A 16104-nucleotide genomic window follows, 5' to 3' on the forward strand; every position below is an offset into this window, starting at 1 on the left:
CAGGATTTGAAAATTCAGCTCATTTGGGATCCCTTTGGGAAGGCTTTTCTTAACTGTTAGAATTGCAGCAAACTTTATCGCCCTCTGCTGGGTGAGGAAAACGACTAGCTAAAGCTGCATTACTATGCTGCTCGGAAGGGGTTCAGTTGATTGCTAGATGATATCTAGCTTGGTTTTAAAACTTTATAGGCTACAGGAACATCAATTTGAGGGAATATTCAAAGCAGGGTCACCACAAAGATCGGGCAGCAGAGTAAAGAAAACAGAACAATGATTTCAGAGTGTGGCAGTTTCTCTCCATAATTTATTATGAGGTAGCAGTGGCTACATGGCAAAGTGACCTTTAATAAAACAGTCTTTGGCACAAGTCTTACGAAAGGATACAGAGTAGCTCCAGCAGGAAGTTTACCAGCTGGGAATGAGGGGCTTCACTTATATACTGAGAGGCTGGAGTAGTTGGATTGTCCTCAGAGCAGAGGTGATTCATAGGTAACACAAGATGCTTCCAAGATGAGGTTATTTGAGATAGCAGCGAATGTAAAACTTGGGCGAGGATTAACAAGGGTTGAGAGATTTTAAAAAATTGAGAACAAATCCAAAGGGTGCACATAGATATTTTTCCAGACTTGTCTCAATCTAGAACACTTTGTCTAAAAGGGTGGTGGAAGTTGATTCCATAAATAATTTTCCAAAGAGAATGAAGAGTGTCCAGGATTACAGTCAAAAAGAATAGGAGAGTCTAAACCGAGCCGATCTTTGACTGTCAGCTCACGCATGATGGGCCAAATAACCTTCACTTGGGCTGCTATGATTTTTTTGTTATTGAAGGGTTTGTTTTGGATTTTCATTCTGGACTGTGTCAATACAATCAGCCTGTAATTAAACTGCATTATTAAGAAAGCCAATACTGTAAAAAAAATCCCAGTCACATTTCACTAGTCTAGTCACTAGTAGCGGAATGAACTAGTAAGCTACACAGGACAAACTCTTTTTAAAAATGTTGTGTAACTTTTTACTTTCATTGCAACACACAATATCAGACATGTATAACAACTTGTCAATGCTTCATGAATTCCGCATAAGCAACTAATGCCACTGGTCTAACAAACATGTCCATCAGCAGCAAACAAGTTGCAGCTCAGCACTGGTGCATGCCCATAAAGGCATATAGGCAATTGATACTGCACTTGTAAGAAGAAATCAATGCTAACAAATGGGAGCTGTACACGAAGTGGATTCGGTACAGTCAGGTGACCTCTGTTTGTGGAATATGGACAAAGACAACATGCCTGAAAATGCAAATAGGGCTCCCATATGCAAATTAACTTATTTTAAGATTCATTCATGTGACATGGACATCATCAGCTGGGCCAGAATTTATTGTCCTTGAGAAGGTGGTGGTGAGCTGCCTTCATGAGCTACCTTCATTAACTATAGGTAGAATCACAATGCTGTTAGGGAGGAAGTACCAGGAGAGGAACACTAGAGGAACAGTGATATATTTCTAAGTTAGAATGTGATTGGCTTGCAAGGAATTTGCAAGTAGTGCCATGTATAACTGCTCTTGTAATTCTGTATGGTAATGGTTGTGGGTTTGGAAGCTGCTGTCCAAGGAGCCTTGCTGAATTTCTGCACCTCACAATTTCAATGGACGAGATTTAAAAGACAGACAGGACTGGATAACTCAGTAGATAATAAGACTCTTATTCCACCCCAGGGTCATGGATTCAAATCCATTTTTATAAAGTAGTTTTAGTAAAAAAGGACTGTGTATGGTGGCAATCAGTGGTGATCCTCTAACCCTCTCCACAGAAGTCAAAACCAAGGGACCTTTGGTGCAGTGGCTACATCCCTAGCCCTAGGCTAGAAGTTCTGGGTTCAAGACCCACCTCAGGATATGACGACCATGGGTGTGTCAGACACATCCAAATAGGTTGATTAAAAATAATTTTAAAAGACAATGGCTACTATAGTTGGTTCTTTGAAAATGGGACATGAAGTAAAGCCAGTGAAGTTGGTTCATATGGAAAAGTTGATGGGATAGTGATCATAACTCCAGCATCCACCCCTCTCATACATAATATTACAACCATATTAACTCCAATCAATCGTGCAGACACTGCTACTTCAAATACTGCCAATATATAAATAAAAACTAGCTGGAGAGGGGATCATCACAAGTAGTCTGTGTCGAACACCTCAGAGGGAGAGATCACACCCAGCCAAAGGACAGAATCTTATTTCTAAAGACTGTCATCTCAGGCTATGAACAGGCGCCAATTCATTTTACCAGCAAGTTACACTTCTTCTCTCCAAGACCTTGGCCTCAGTTCCACCTGAGAAAGCCAGAAACCTTAAAAACATACAGTTCTGTAATGATTTTCTATCTCCATCTTAGAAATTGGTAAAAAAATAAGTGACTTGTCTCTGGTCACTCTGCTAATAATCTAAATGCACGTTACATCTCTAGAAATAATTTGTATACTTGCATTTCCACATTTGTGGAATGGGTATTAGTTGCATTTATGATTTGGGCGTTATGAAAATAAACATTTATTCTTTGTATTGATTTACAACTTAGAAGAAACCGGTTTGATTCTACTCTGTGAATCATAGCATTCAAAACAATTAAAACATTTCTCAAAACACATCTTGTTGCAGTCAGTGAAGAGGTAACATTAAAAAAGTTACTTTGACCCTCTCCTGTTCACGACAGCTAAATGCATAAGGCTTTGACACTTGTTCAGAAAGAAGTGTTTTCTTACTGCCTTTTTCAGATTTCAAAGTTAAGACATTCGTTGTGAATAAAATGGAAAAATGAATGTGATGCAATGTTTTACTCGAAGAGTTTGTGATGAGTGGCACTGGCACAAGTCTTGAGCTATTCAAGATTTCACATTATGTGCCTCTTCTATTATTGACAATTAATGTTCAAGGGAAATTTTCAAGAGAATCATCAGATTTGGAATGTTTGAAAAAAGAACAGCCAGAGAAACAGTATGTCTTTATTATTTTTGTATAAAGGAAAGGTTAAGGCAATATCTGCCAAAGATGAGGGAATGTTATACTTTCTTTCAGAGAGCCAGCAGAGAAGTAACGGATAGTCTCCACCTTTTCTGTAAAATTTGGCTGCTGCATATCTCCATGGCAGGTGATTTGTTCTTGATCACTTATTTGACAGATATTCTGAAGAAGTGGTTATTAATTTGATCTTCTGGTTTTGTGAATTGCCTTCAGTTCAGTCTTTTCAGATTTATTTCTTATCCATTCAGTTTTCTCACCTGTAACTCCTCCTGAAGGTGCTCAGTCACATCGGAACGCCAATTTTAATGGACCTGGGCAAATCCAGAGTAGTTGCTTTGTAGTTTCTTTTAAAATTTTGGTCCCAGGATGAGGTGGATCTGGCAAGATTCTATTCATTATTCAGTTCTTAATATGCTGTTCAGGCTGGGATGTCCAGGCGGAGTTAAAAAGTCACAATCAAAAGCAGGAAGTGTACTGAGCAAAAGAGCTCCATGGTCAAAGTCTGCTTTGCTGAACACCTCCATTCAGTCCACAAGTTTGAACCTGAGCTTCCAGTTACTCAACAGTTTAATTCTCTGCCTTATTACCATTCTGAATGCTGTCCTTGGCCTTCCACACTGTCCAAATGAATGTTTTACTACTTTAAAGGCACCATATCAATACAGGTTGTGGTTACAAAGCTAGAGATTATAAACTAATCCTCCAGTCTGCAAGACTTGAAGATGTACTGCAGATGGTCCTCTTAAGCCAGGTAACCACAATAAACCTTATCCAATCAGAAGCTTTTCTTACATTCAGAGTGATGGCACCGTATCTGCACATGTGCCTCACTTTGGTGGCTCTGATGATGCCAAAACTTCTATCTTGCAAGAAATTGAGTTGGAAATCTCACACTCGATGTTCACCTGAAACGGTGAAAATCTCAGCCATGTCACTCACTTGATATACACAGAAATCGTGGGTGATAGTTCCCTCCCTGTCTAATTCAAAGACCGAGGCCAGTTTGAGCAATCCTACTCTCACCCTGCTGACCTCAACGTACCCAGCAGAGAACAGGGACCCTCTGCTCCATGCAAGCGAGTACCTTCCCGAAGCATCAGAAAACCTCTTCCTTACTCTACAATTGCATTGCACGCACCTCACCATTTTATATGCCAATGGGGAACATCCAATTTACTTATACTTTGATAAAACCCTCGCAACAGTTTCAGGCCAAGGAAGATACATACTTTGACTGCTTTTTAAAAATATCTGCGAAGATCTCCTCTCTGCTGTCTCTCTTTGCTTTTAGTAGTTGTAACAGTTTCTGCTGCAATGCCAAGTTATTCCTTTCCATTTTTCTGTTCAGCTGCACATTTGGGGGGAAAAAAAAGGTCAGTAAGATGAGAGAAGCTTATTTTCTACTTGGCACCAATTGAGTTATCTGAAAACAGACAACTGCATCTGACAGCTTCTTAAATTATCCGGTCTTTTTCCCAATCTGGTCTAGTCTACACACTTAGACAAACTCATTCAATGTGAGTAATTTCCTGATAAATATAACTTTTACCCATTCTCTTGGTTCTGTTCCCACAGTTTATTTTATAGTAACTGCTGTACAAAGACCATGACGAGTTAGGGATTATAAGTGGGTCATTTTGACCTGATTTGCAGGTTTGGGTAACCCACAGAGTGCAGTGGAATGTTAGTTTCAAATACCAGGAGAAAGTGAAGACTGCAGATGCTGGAGATCAGAGTTAAGAATCTGGTGCTGGAAAAGCACAGGTCAGGTAGCATCCAAGGATCAAGAGAATCGATTCTCCTGAATTAGAATTGGAATTACAGTGTGGAAACAGACCATTTGGCCCAACAATTCCACACCGACCCTCCGAAGAGTATCCCACCCAGACCCATTCCCCTACACCTACTACTCTACATTACCCCTACCCACACATCCCTGAACATTATGGGCAATTTAGCATGGCCAATTCACTTAACCTGCACATCCTGCACATCTATGGATCTGGGAGGAAACCAGAGCACCCAGAGGAAACCCATGCAGACACAGAGGGGAATGTGCAAACTCCACAGAGTTGCCAGAGGCTGGAATCGAACTACAGTCTCTGATGCTATGAAGCAGCAGCACTAACCACTGAGCCACTGTGCCGCCCTGCTCCTCGGATGCTGCCTGACCTGCTGTGCTTTTCCAGCACTCCACTCTTGACTGTGGTTTTTAATACTGCCTAATATTACTGTCTATTGACTTCAATGAGCTGGAAAACAGGATTGGATGTAAAACCACATGTTGACCTATCACTTGAGTTTCAGGATAGGCAGGGTCAAGTGAAAATTGACTCCCTAGTGTCTGCAACACGTGTGGTTAAACTGACAAATTTCCTTTTTGGAATCTGAATTATGTGCCACTGTTAGCAGTTCCTTCTAACCACATCATTTGCTACACAAAGTGGTTCTCAGTGCACCTGCAATGCCGGAGGCACTGAAATCTGAGCACAGTACAGTTTGAACTGAACAAAGTCTATTCAAGCTAACATCCGAAGATACATCTGCACAATGTTTAGAAACTGGAATCAATATTGTATAACCATTTGGAGAGATCAAAGATCAATTCAAGTTATCGTGATCCGCAGAACTAACCTCTCTGTGAACTTCTATTTCCTTCTTCATCACCGTATTGTGAAACATTAGCTCTTGTAATCCTGGAGGAATGAAACGGAATTGTTCCTGCCAGTACAAAATAATAACTATTAAATGAAAAAAAATCACAGCCAAAAAAAAGTCGTTAAATCTCATTATAGATGAAGTTGTAAGGATATGTTACTGTTATGGTTATGTTATATTGCAGTTGTTTGAGAATTTGAATCCAAATGTAACAAAGAAAATGAAAAGCTAGTACCAGTGAACATGACGGTGAAACTGTGGGATTGTCACAAAAAGCCAACTGTCTCACTAACATCTGTCAGGGAAGAAAGCCTTGCTGTCTTCACTAAGTCTACCAAATTGTAACTCCAGTCCTGCACCATGATTAACTCTTTACAGCCTCCCCAATGGCCCAGTTAACCAAACAGTTTCATATGGTTTGGTGTCAATATTTTGTTTGATACTGCTGCTATGAAGAACCTGGGATATTTTTATTGTTAAAACTGTTATACAAGCGCAGGTTATCAAAACTATATAACCTTCTCAAGTCATCCCAGGATGGGAATAATTGCTAGCCTTAGTAATAATAGCTTCATTCAACCGTTGGATAATAAAAAGACATTTGCAGTGAGGTGTTAAACCATTGTTCTGCTTCAGAGTGCTAAGCTCTGGTTTTGTTCATGCGACTGCAGTTGACAAGGTCCTGCTGTATACTTCAACAGCTGTGCAATCATTCACACTTGTTTTCTATTTTTTACAACTGTTGAATGTTCTGCAAGTCCCAGTGGGAAAGTTTGAGAGGCAACAGTTGATACACAATGACCTTGCTAAAGATGATTCTTAAATTTGGCATCATTGTTACATCAAGATTTTGAAACAATTAATCCTTTAACATTCATGTTTCAAAGAGCCATCAGATAACATGCTGAGATATGCCCATGTGTAATTTCCAGCATTTCATGCGACAAATTTTGTACGATTGGGAAGAACAAGTAGCCTTGAATTGTAAAGACTGCATCTTTTTACTTTTCTGTATTTTTGATTGTGAACTGAAATAGGAAAAAAAGTAGTTTTTTAAAACCAAGTATTGTGGAAAAGGTTTTTGTACTTTTTAAAAGCCAGTTACTTGACATCATTATAATAGCTGTTTACACTGCTGTTTCTTCAAGCCATGGGAAAGATTACTGTAGATGAGCTGAAACCACTGAGTTTGCATAAAGGGAGATTTAGCCAGCAATAAGTAGCTGATTGTCATTGGCATCTGGTCACCACTCCACTGACCAAAGACCTTCTGCCTCCTAACAACTATATGATTGGCTCCCAGATAGGTGTGGACGTGAACATTTGGTCAGAAGCCTCTGAAAAGGAAGGAGTTGTCAGAATCTCACAGCACAAAACAGACCTTTGGTCTAACCGGTCCACGCTGAGCCTAATTCAAAACTAAACTTGCCCCACCTGCCTGCTCCTGGCCCATATCCCGCCAAACCTTCCCTAGTCATGTACTTATTCAAATGTTGTTTAAACGTTGTAATTGTGCCCACATCCACCCCTTCAGGAAGGTCATTTCCACACGCAAACCACCTTATCTCTCTTCCTTTTCTTAAATCTCTCACTTCTCACCTTAAAATGTGACCACTCTTTTTGAAATTCTCAATCTTAGGGAAAAGAGAACTACCATTAACCCTATCTGTACCCCTGGTGATTTTATAAATGTCATACCTCATACACTCCAGTGAAAAGAGCCCTAGTCTATCCAGCCTTTCTTTATAACTCAAACCTTCCATACCCTGCAACATTCTGGGAAATCTCTTCTGAACCCTCTCATGCTCACTAATATCTTTCCTATAACTGGGCCATCAGATCTAGACAGTATTCCAGACAGAGAAAAAAAATCAAGTCTTAGGAAAACCTATTTTCTATAAACAGAGCTGCAGCTCTTATCCAATAAGTCAAGAGAGTTTATAACTATGTATGAGTCATCCAGTGCCTCCTTTAAGCAAGTGAAGGTACTGAAGAAGCAAGGTCGAGAAGCAGCAAAGCCTTGAGAGCCAGAAGACCATCACAGTAAATTTGTGGACAGGCACTACTGATCAGGGTAGTCAGCACGATTTATGTGAGGAGATCTTGTCTCACAAATTTGATTAAGTTTTGTTTGAGGAATGACAAGATGATTAAATGAGGATAGGGCGGCAGATGTTTTTACATAGACTTTAGCAAGGCCTTTGACAAGGTCCCTCATGGCAAATTGGTCCAGAAGATTAAGCCGCATGGAATCCATGGTGAGTTGGCAAATTGGATACAAAATTGGCTGGGTCACAAAAGACAAAGGTAGGTGTAGAGGCGTGCTTTTCTGACATCAAGTCTGCGACTAGTGGTGTTCTACAAGGTTCAGTGCTGGGACCTCTGTTGGTTGCAATATACGTAAAATGATTTGGATGATTAGTAAGTTTGACTCTGATTAGTAATTTTGCAAATGACACGAGAATTTATGGAACTGTGGTAGTGAGGAAGTTGTCAAAGGATACAGCAGAATATAGATTATAGAATAATAGTCTCTACAGTTTGAAAGCAGGCCATTCAGCCCATCAGGTCCACACCAACCCTTCAAAGAACATCCTACCCAGACCTAGACCCACTCCCCTACCCTATCCCTGTAACCCTGCATTTCCTGCAGCAAATCCACCTAGCCTACAATCCCTAATCACTATGGGAAATTTAGCACAGCCAAACCATCTACCTGCACATCTTTGGACTGTGAGGAAACTGGAGTACCTGGAGAGGTTGGATAAACTTAGGATTGTTTTCATTGGTGTGTTAGAGGCTGAGCAGTGACCTGAAAGAAGTATTAAAATTATGAAAGGCACGAATAGGGTGAACACTTGGAGTCTTTATCCCAGTGTGGATATGTCAAATACTAGAGGGCATAAGTTTAAGGTGAGAAGGAGAAAGCTTAAAGACGATGCACAAGGTTTTTTTGTTACGCAGAGGGTGGTAGGAGCCTGAAATGTGCTGTCAGGAAAGGTGAAAGAAGCAGATACATTAACAAAGTTTAAGAGTTTTTAGACAATCACAGAGAATAGAGGGATATGGACCACGTGTAGTCAGGTGAGATTAGTTTAGAATGCCATCATGGTCGGTGCAGACATGGTGGTCTGAAGGGCCTACCCCTATACTGTACTGTTCTCACTTATTTAATGTGTTTGCTAAACTCATCTCTTCAACAGTCACTGTTTTTCTCTTAAGCTTTTAAGCAATTTAGGACTTGATTTCTGGATTTCTGAGGCCAGACTGTTTTGGAGATTACAAAACTAACAACACCTGCGCTGTTAGTCCTTTTCTCTCTAACCCCCAGCGTCTGTGACAGGAGCAAGAGCAGGCTGCTCGAAGTCTCCCGGAGAGCGGGCCAAAGCAGGGGAGATGGAGCCTTCATAGGGAATGCCAGCTCAGCATGGCTAAGCACTTCAGAAAGACAGTGGAACTTTTAACTTTTTAAAAATTTTTCTACATTATACCTAAGATAGTACCAGGAATGTCGACATTGTACACTTTTCACTGTACTCACACTAGAGTATATGTGGCAACCAAATCTAATTCTAATTCTACTTGAAAACCTGCACACTGCCTCTTCTTCTGGAACATTCTGTCCTTCTGAGAGATGGAATTCTATTAGTAGGCAATAACAATTTGTTTTTTCCCCTACTTCAGGGGAACAGAAATATAAACAGAACAAAACAGAAATATAAATCAAACTTAAAGCTACACATTCCTCTTCCACTTCAGAACCCAAGTTTTCAAATCATGATGAGTTTTCATGACAAATGGAAAACTAGTCTCATTGCCCCATTGTTTCCTTAAGCTCTGCTCCTTCCTCTACTTTCAAATATTATCCAGATATTAGGACTCTCAGCGAAAATCAAAAATGAAGTAAATGTTGGCTTTTAGCCTCCTTGGCAAACTTGGCGATAAGGTATTTATGAAACGTAAATGACATCTGGTCAGAGATGATCAATAAAACATCTTTTAAAAAAATAAACCTGCCAACAAAATGTTTCCTAATTACTATGACTCTGCTACCAATTTAACAATTAATTTACATCTACACAGTGCATTTAACCGAGGCAGTTGGTCAGTAGACAATTTCAAAACTGAGATGGATGGAAGACAAGGTTATAAAGTACAGAATTAAGACAGGTGGATGGGGAACGGATCATTCACTGGTCTATATCTTACTGAATGGTATACAAGGCTCGAGTGGTTAAATGACTTGCTCCTGTAACTTTTTGTACCCCCCCCCCCCCCCGCCCAAGTTGGCTTGTGCCAATTGCCCTCCTGTCGCCTCCCCCTTATAGTGTATTCTCATGTCAATTTGGAGGTGGCAGCAGATGAACTGAGGCAGTGACAAAATTTGGAAATGTTATGTGGGTGGAAATAAGTGATCTCAATGATAGTTGCAACTGGAAAGAGATGAATGGAATGAGAGTTACTGCGATCCCAGCAAGAACAATAGTTGAAAGGATTGAAAGGAAGAAGAGTGCAGAATGCACACTGGCTAAGCAAGACAAAAAGCATTACAGAGCATAGCAATAATTTAGAAACTAGAGAAATAATCATCATGCTCATACAGGATGCCATCTGAGCCAGAGCCATTTTTGTGCTACAGGTGGGGTGGGGTTCCAAGCAAAATGGGCATGGATTTAAGTGGCCAGGAGTTCTGGCCAAGTTGCAAGGATGATGGTGCCCCTGCCAGGCAATGGCTATTTCGAACAACAGAACCTAACTGTGCTCCCTAACGTTCAATGATGTTGCCACCACAGAATTCCTAATGATCAACATACTGAGAATGATAATTGCCTAGAAACTAAACTGGACCAGCCATATAAATACAAATGTCTGTAACAGAAGGTCAGAGGTTGGGAATGCTGCAGCATACAGCCCACTTCCCATTTCCAAAGCCTGTACACCATCCACAAGGCACAAGTCAGGAGCGTGATGGAATACTCCCTACTTGCTTGGATAGAAACACTCAAGAAGCTTGACAACATCCAGGACAAAGTAGCCTGCTTACTTGGCAAAGAGTCAAACCTTCAACATTCACTGACTTCACCAGTGACAGCAGTAGCTGTACAAAACGCAGTACAGTGACTTGTGGGTTTATTTGTCTTCTTTTCCTTCTTCCTGAGAAGACGTCCTGAATTCTAGCCTCAGCGCAGACTCGGTGAGATATCCTTCCAGCATGGTGTCTTTTGGCCCAGCCTGGATGTCTCCTGGCCCAACATGGTGTTCTCGCAGCCAAGCATGGACTTCAGGATTCAAGATGATTCCAGTGCTGTTTCCCCACCTAGAGAGCCCTGAGATGAAGCCTGGCGGGGTCTGCAGGCTCAGTGCCAACATGAACTGGACTATTGTTCTGAACTTTTTATTTCTCTATTTTCTAATTTATTATTATGATTAGATTAGATTAGATTAGATTACTTACAGTGTGGAAACAGGCCCTTCCGCCCAACAAGTCCACACCGACCCGCCGAAGCGCAACCCACCCATACTCCTACATTTACCCCTTACCTAACACTACGGGCAATTTAGCATGGCCAATTCACCTGACCTGCACATCTTTGGACTGTGGGAGGAAACCGGAGCACCCGGAGGAAACCCACGCAGACACGGGGAGAACGTGCAGCATGCTCTGCAATGCTGGACTTATTTCCTTATTTTCCTAATTTTCTTCCCCTAAGAACTTGTACTGAAGAATTTGTACCTAGATACCTTGTACCCAAGATGGCACCATAAATTACGACTCATAAACTTTTCACTGTACTCATTTGAGCAAGTGACAATAAAGCTAGTTCAATTCAATTCATTGAAGCTCCAACTACAGCTTCTAAACCTGTGACCTCTACCAAGTAGAAGAACCAAATACATCAAAACACCACCACCTGCAAGTTCCCCAAGACAGACACTATCTTGACTTGGAAACATAACAGTCCATCTTCCGTATGCACCTCTCCCCAGCTCTTCCTCCGCTACATTGATAACTGCATTGGCGCCACCTCGTGCTCCCACCTGGAGGTTGAGCAATTCATCAACTTCACCAACACATTCCACCCTGACCTTAAATTTACCTGGACCATCTCTGACACCTCCCTCCCCTTCCTGGACCTCTCCATCTCCATTAATGACGACCGACTTGACACTGACATTTTTTACAAACCCACCGACTCCCACAGCTACCTGGATTACACCTCTTCCCACTCTACCTCCTGCAAAAATGCCATCCCGTATTCCCAGTTCCTCCACCTCCGCCGTATCTGCTCTCAGGAGGACCAAGTTCCATCACAGAACACACCTCCTTGTTTAGAGACCACAATTTCCCTTCCCATGTGGTTAAAGATGCCCTCCAACACATCTCGTCCACATCCCACCCCTCCGTCCTCAAACCCCACCCCTCCAACCGTAACAAGGACAGAACGCCCCTGGTGCGCACCTTCCACCCTACCAACCTTCGCATAAACCAAATCATCCGACGACATTTCCGCCACCTCCAAACAGACCCCACCACCAGGGATATATTTCCCACCCCACCCCTTTCCACAAAGACCGTTCCCTCCATGACTACCTGGTCAGGTCCATGCACCCCCCCCCCCCAACAACCCACCCTCCTGGCCTGGCACCTTCCCCTGCCACCGCAGGAATTGTATAACCTGCGCCCACACCTCCTCCCTCACCTCCATCCAAGGCCCCAAAGGAGCCTTCCACATCCAAAGTTTTACCTGCACATCCACCAATATCATTTATTGTATCCGTTGCTCCCAATGCGGTCTCCTCCACACTGGGGAGACTGGACACCTCCTAGCAGAGCACTTTAGGGAACATCTCCGGGACACCCGCACCAATCAACCACACCGCCCCATGGCCGAACATTTCAACTCCCCCTCGCACTCTGCCAAGGACATGCCGGTCCTGGGTCTCCTCCACCACCGCTCCCTCACCACCCGACGCCTAGAGGAAGAATGCCTCACCTCAACCCTAGGGCTTCAATGTGGACTTCACCAGATTCCTCATTTCCCCCTCCCCCATCTCACCCCAGCTCCAACCTTCCAGCTCAGCCCCGTCCCCATGACCTGTCCTACCTGCCTATCTTCCTTTCCACCTATCCACTCAACACTCCTCTCTGACCTAACACCTCCATCCCCATCCCCATTCACGTATTGTACTCTATGCTATTTTCTCCCCACCCCCACCCCCCTCTCATTTATCTCTCCACTCTGCAGGCACCCTGCCTCTATTCCTGATGAAGGGCTTTTGCCTGAAACGTTGATTTTCCTGCTCCTTGGATGCTGCCTGGCTGCTGTGTTTTTCCAGCATCACTCTAATCTAGACTGATTTCCAGCATCTGCAGTCCTTGTTTTTACCTTGGAAACATAATCGCCATTCCCTCACAGTCAGTGCATCAAGATCCTGGGGTTCCCAGCCTAACAGTGCCGTGGGTGTCTCTGTGGACTGCATTGGTTGGAGAAAGCAACACACCACCACCTTCTCAAAGGCAATGAGACATGCAAAATTAATGCTTGCCCAGCCAGAAACACGTAGCTTGCATGAACAAATAAAAAAACCCTACTTTTAATTTTATGGTTATAGCTTATGTTCTGAATTCACCACCACCACACTGCTTTTCCTCTGTATACCCAGTTAAATTCTTTAATCACCTTAGAATGCTCTGACAAAATATTAATGACTGATTTTTGAATTCCATATTTCATTTTAAAACCTGGAACTTGCATGGACTAAAAGGACTTTTAAAAAAAGTGACCAATAACACTGACTTATGACGACCATAGGCATGACTTGACCCAATTTCATGGAACTACAGTGGACTTAAGAAGTGAATGGAATCGAATGGAATCTAAACTAAATCTAAATGAAACTAAAGAGAAGGCAGCCTGGGCTGAAATTATTTTTTCTCTCCAAAGACAATGAAACTGAACACTTCCATCACAAACCACACCCTCAACCTCAGCTCAGAGGCATAAAAATGCCCTTACCTCTTATGATTTACACCACAATGAGGGGATCTTCACAAGTTGGAGATGGAACTTCACCTATAATCATTAAGCTCGAGAACAAAAGAGTGAAGGGCGATGATAACAAGCAGCTTGGTGAATTCGTAGGCCTGTGAGAAAGGAAGCCCTGCTAGGTTGTAGGCTGTAGTTGAGTTGTTGTCAAAGATTATGGCAAAGATTCTCAAGCCAAGAGTGTCATTGACTATTATTTCTGAGGAAAGTAGAAAGTATTTCATAAACAAAAGGGTAGATTAAAAACAAATACATAAGCTATTTCAAGGGAAATATCTGGCAGAGCAAGAGAGATAAAACTTAAGTATGTAGATGTTAAAAACAGAAAGAACGTTCACTCTCTGCTCCTCAAGAAGAAAAGTGCACGGTTCCCAGGTACACAGAGAACCAGCATCAGGAAACTGAAAACTTTTTAAAAAAAAGTACAACATTTGCTACTGAGAATGGTCCAAGAAGCCAGCTGGCCGGCTGTGGTATTAGTTTAAAGCACGGCACCTCAACAACACCCAAAGGGACTCTAACTTATATATCATTCTTTCTTTTGTATAGGACAGCATTCCCTTTCAAATTTATACCTGTGTGTGCAGGCCTGGGTGACTTGACAAAGGTTCACATATGCTTGACAATGAGACTTTATCATTTTTCATGCAGTCGAGCAGGTAATGATCTTGCTCCTCTTTAATTCAAGAAATCCTTATGATTGACATTGTACTGTTACAGTAAAAGTAAGTTACTTACATTTTAATTGAGAGAGGTACAGTCACATGCTAACAAATTTAAGGCAACAAACTGGGAAAGTATGGATAAGTCACAACTACAGTAGTTACAAAAGTAAGTCAGAAGTTAGGAATCTTAGTGAATAATTCACCTACTAATTCTCCAAAACTTGTCCACCATCGATAAGGCACAAGTCAGGGGTGTGACGGAACACTCCCCACTTGCCTGGATGACTGCAGCTCCAGCAACACTCAAGAAGCTTGACACTATCCTCGAAAAAGCAGCCTGCGAGATTGTGTGGGGATATGGTGCCAGTCAGCCCATTCATCTGAGACTCAGTAGACTAGTGTGCACCATCTAAAAGATGTACTGCAGAAACTCACCACAGGACTTAGACAGCACCTTTCAAACACATGACCACTACAATTTAGAAGGACAGGGCAGCAGATAAACGGAAACATAAGAACTTGCAATTTTTGGAAATATATTGCTGTTCTTTCAGTGTTACTGAGTCCAAACCCTGGAACTCCCTTCCTAACAACATTATGGGTGCACCTACACCATACAGTGGTTTAAGGCAGCAGCTCGGTACCACTTTCTCAAAAGGTAACTAGGATGGGCAATAATTGCTGGCACAACCAGCAATGCCAACATCCCCATGAATGAATGAAAAAAAAGCTTTCTAGGTTCCAGCCCAATTGTAAGTTAATTTGTTTCCATGCAATAGATCAGCAATTCCAAACAGGCAGAATACATGGTCACATAATCTCTTTGTTAACACATTACTGAAAACTTTCTGGTAAAATACAAAGTTAAATGTCAGAAAATTAACAAACCTGTGGGAGGAAATAAAATAGATTCTTTGAATAGGAAGGGTTAGTTCTTTAGTAACTTCAGCTTGTGCCTAACTTTAATTTCATGGCTAAACCTGTACCCAATCCATTTGTCAGCTTTGGTGCCCGTAACCCTCAATACTTTTACCGAGCAAAAATTGTTCAGTCTCAATGTTGAAATGGTCAATTAACCTTCAGCCTCAGAATCCTTTTTGAAGGATGAGGGAGAAGAGAAAGAAAAGGTTGGATTTTCCCCAACCATCACTATTCTCAATTACTAACCTCAGCAATCTTCTGTAATATCTCTTGTTCTTTCTCCTTCAGTGCATTTTGCAATTTCTTCCTTTCTTCAAGTGCAATCTGCTCCATATTGTCTAGCTCAGCCTGTTTGATATCAAAAGAAGACTGTTACCTGGGATCAGCGGTGGTGTGCCTTCTGAAACTTACTGTGATTGATGATCAGGCAACACAATTACCTCACACACAGCAAATGCAGAAACATAGACAACCATGAATTAAGGTTGCAATGTAACAGGGGCAAGAATAATTTCACAACAGATGCTTGGCATCTTGGCTCTACTTACTTGGTGCTTTCCTGGGAGTTGCCCAATTTCTCTTTGCAGTTCTGCAATTTTCAAAGCATATACAGGAAAGTCTTTGTCTCTAAAGTCCTTCAGCTTGCTGAGTTCCTCCTGCGCATTCCGAATTCGGGAGTTAATTTCCTCCAGTTGACGATGTAACTCTTAGAAAGTAAAAACATCTGACAGATTTGTTTGATAACAAGCATTCTACTTCACTAAAACAAAAGAGGGGGCAGCATGGTG

The 16104-nt window shown here is 41.9% G+C and overlaps 1 protein-coding gene across 2 annotated transcripts in view; it reads right to left on the reverse strand.

Moving 5' to 3' along the window:
• The window catches only part of cunh20orf96 (chromosome unknown C20orf96 homolog), a 45448-nt gene that overhangs the window by 10316 nt on the left and 19028 nt on the right, over window positions 1-16104 (reverse strand). Inside the window, exons 7-10 of one of the 2 annotated variants that reach the window (XM_043710838.2) lie at window positions 15865-16022; window positions 15563-15664; window positions 5659-5745; window positions 4254-4372 (exon numbers count right to left, since the gene is read on the reverse strand). In XM_043710838.2, coding sequence (XP_043566773.2) covers window positions 4254-4372; window positions 5659-5745; window positions 15563-15664; window positions 15865-16022 — 466 coding nt within the window. Of the gene's footprint in view, window positions 1-4253; window positions 4373-5658; window positions 5746-14315; window positions 14442-15562; window positions 15665-15864; window positions 16023-16104 lie in introns of those variants that run through there. The other variant, XM_087994741.1, reaches the window with a different exon arrangement.

This window comes from Chiloscyllium plagiosum, unplaced genomic scaffold (genome assembly GCF_037043375.1).
Source record: "Chiloscyllium plagiosum isolate Xiang-an unplaced genomic scaffold, Cpla_swu_hap1 HiC_scaffold_15, whole genome shotgun sequence".
NCBI lineage: Eukaryota > Metazoa > Chordata > Chondrichthyes > Orectolobiformes > Hemiscylliidae > Chiloscyllium > Chiloscyllium plagiosum.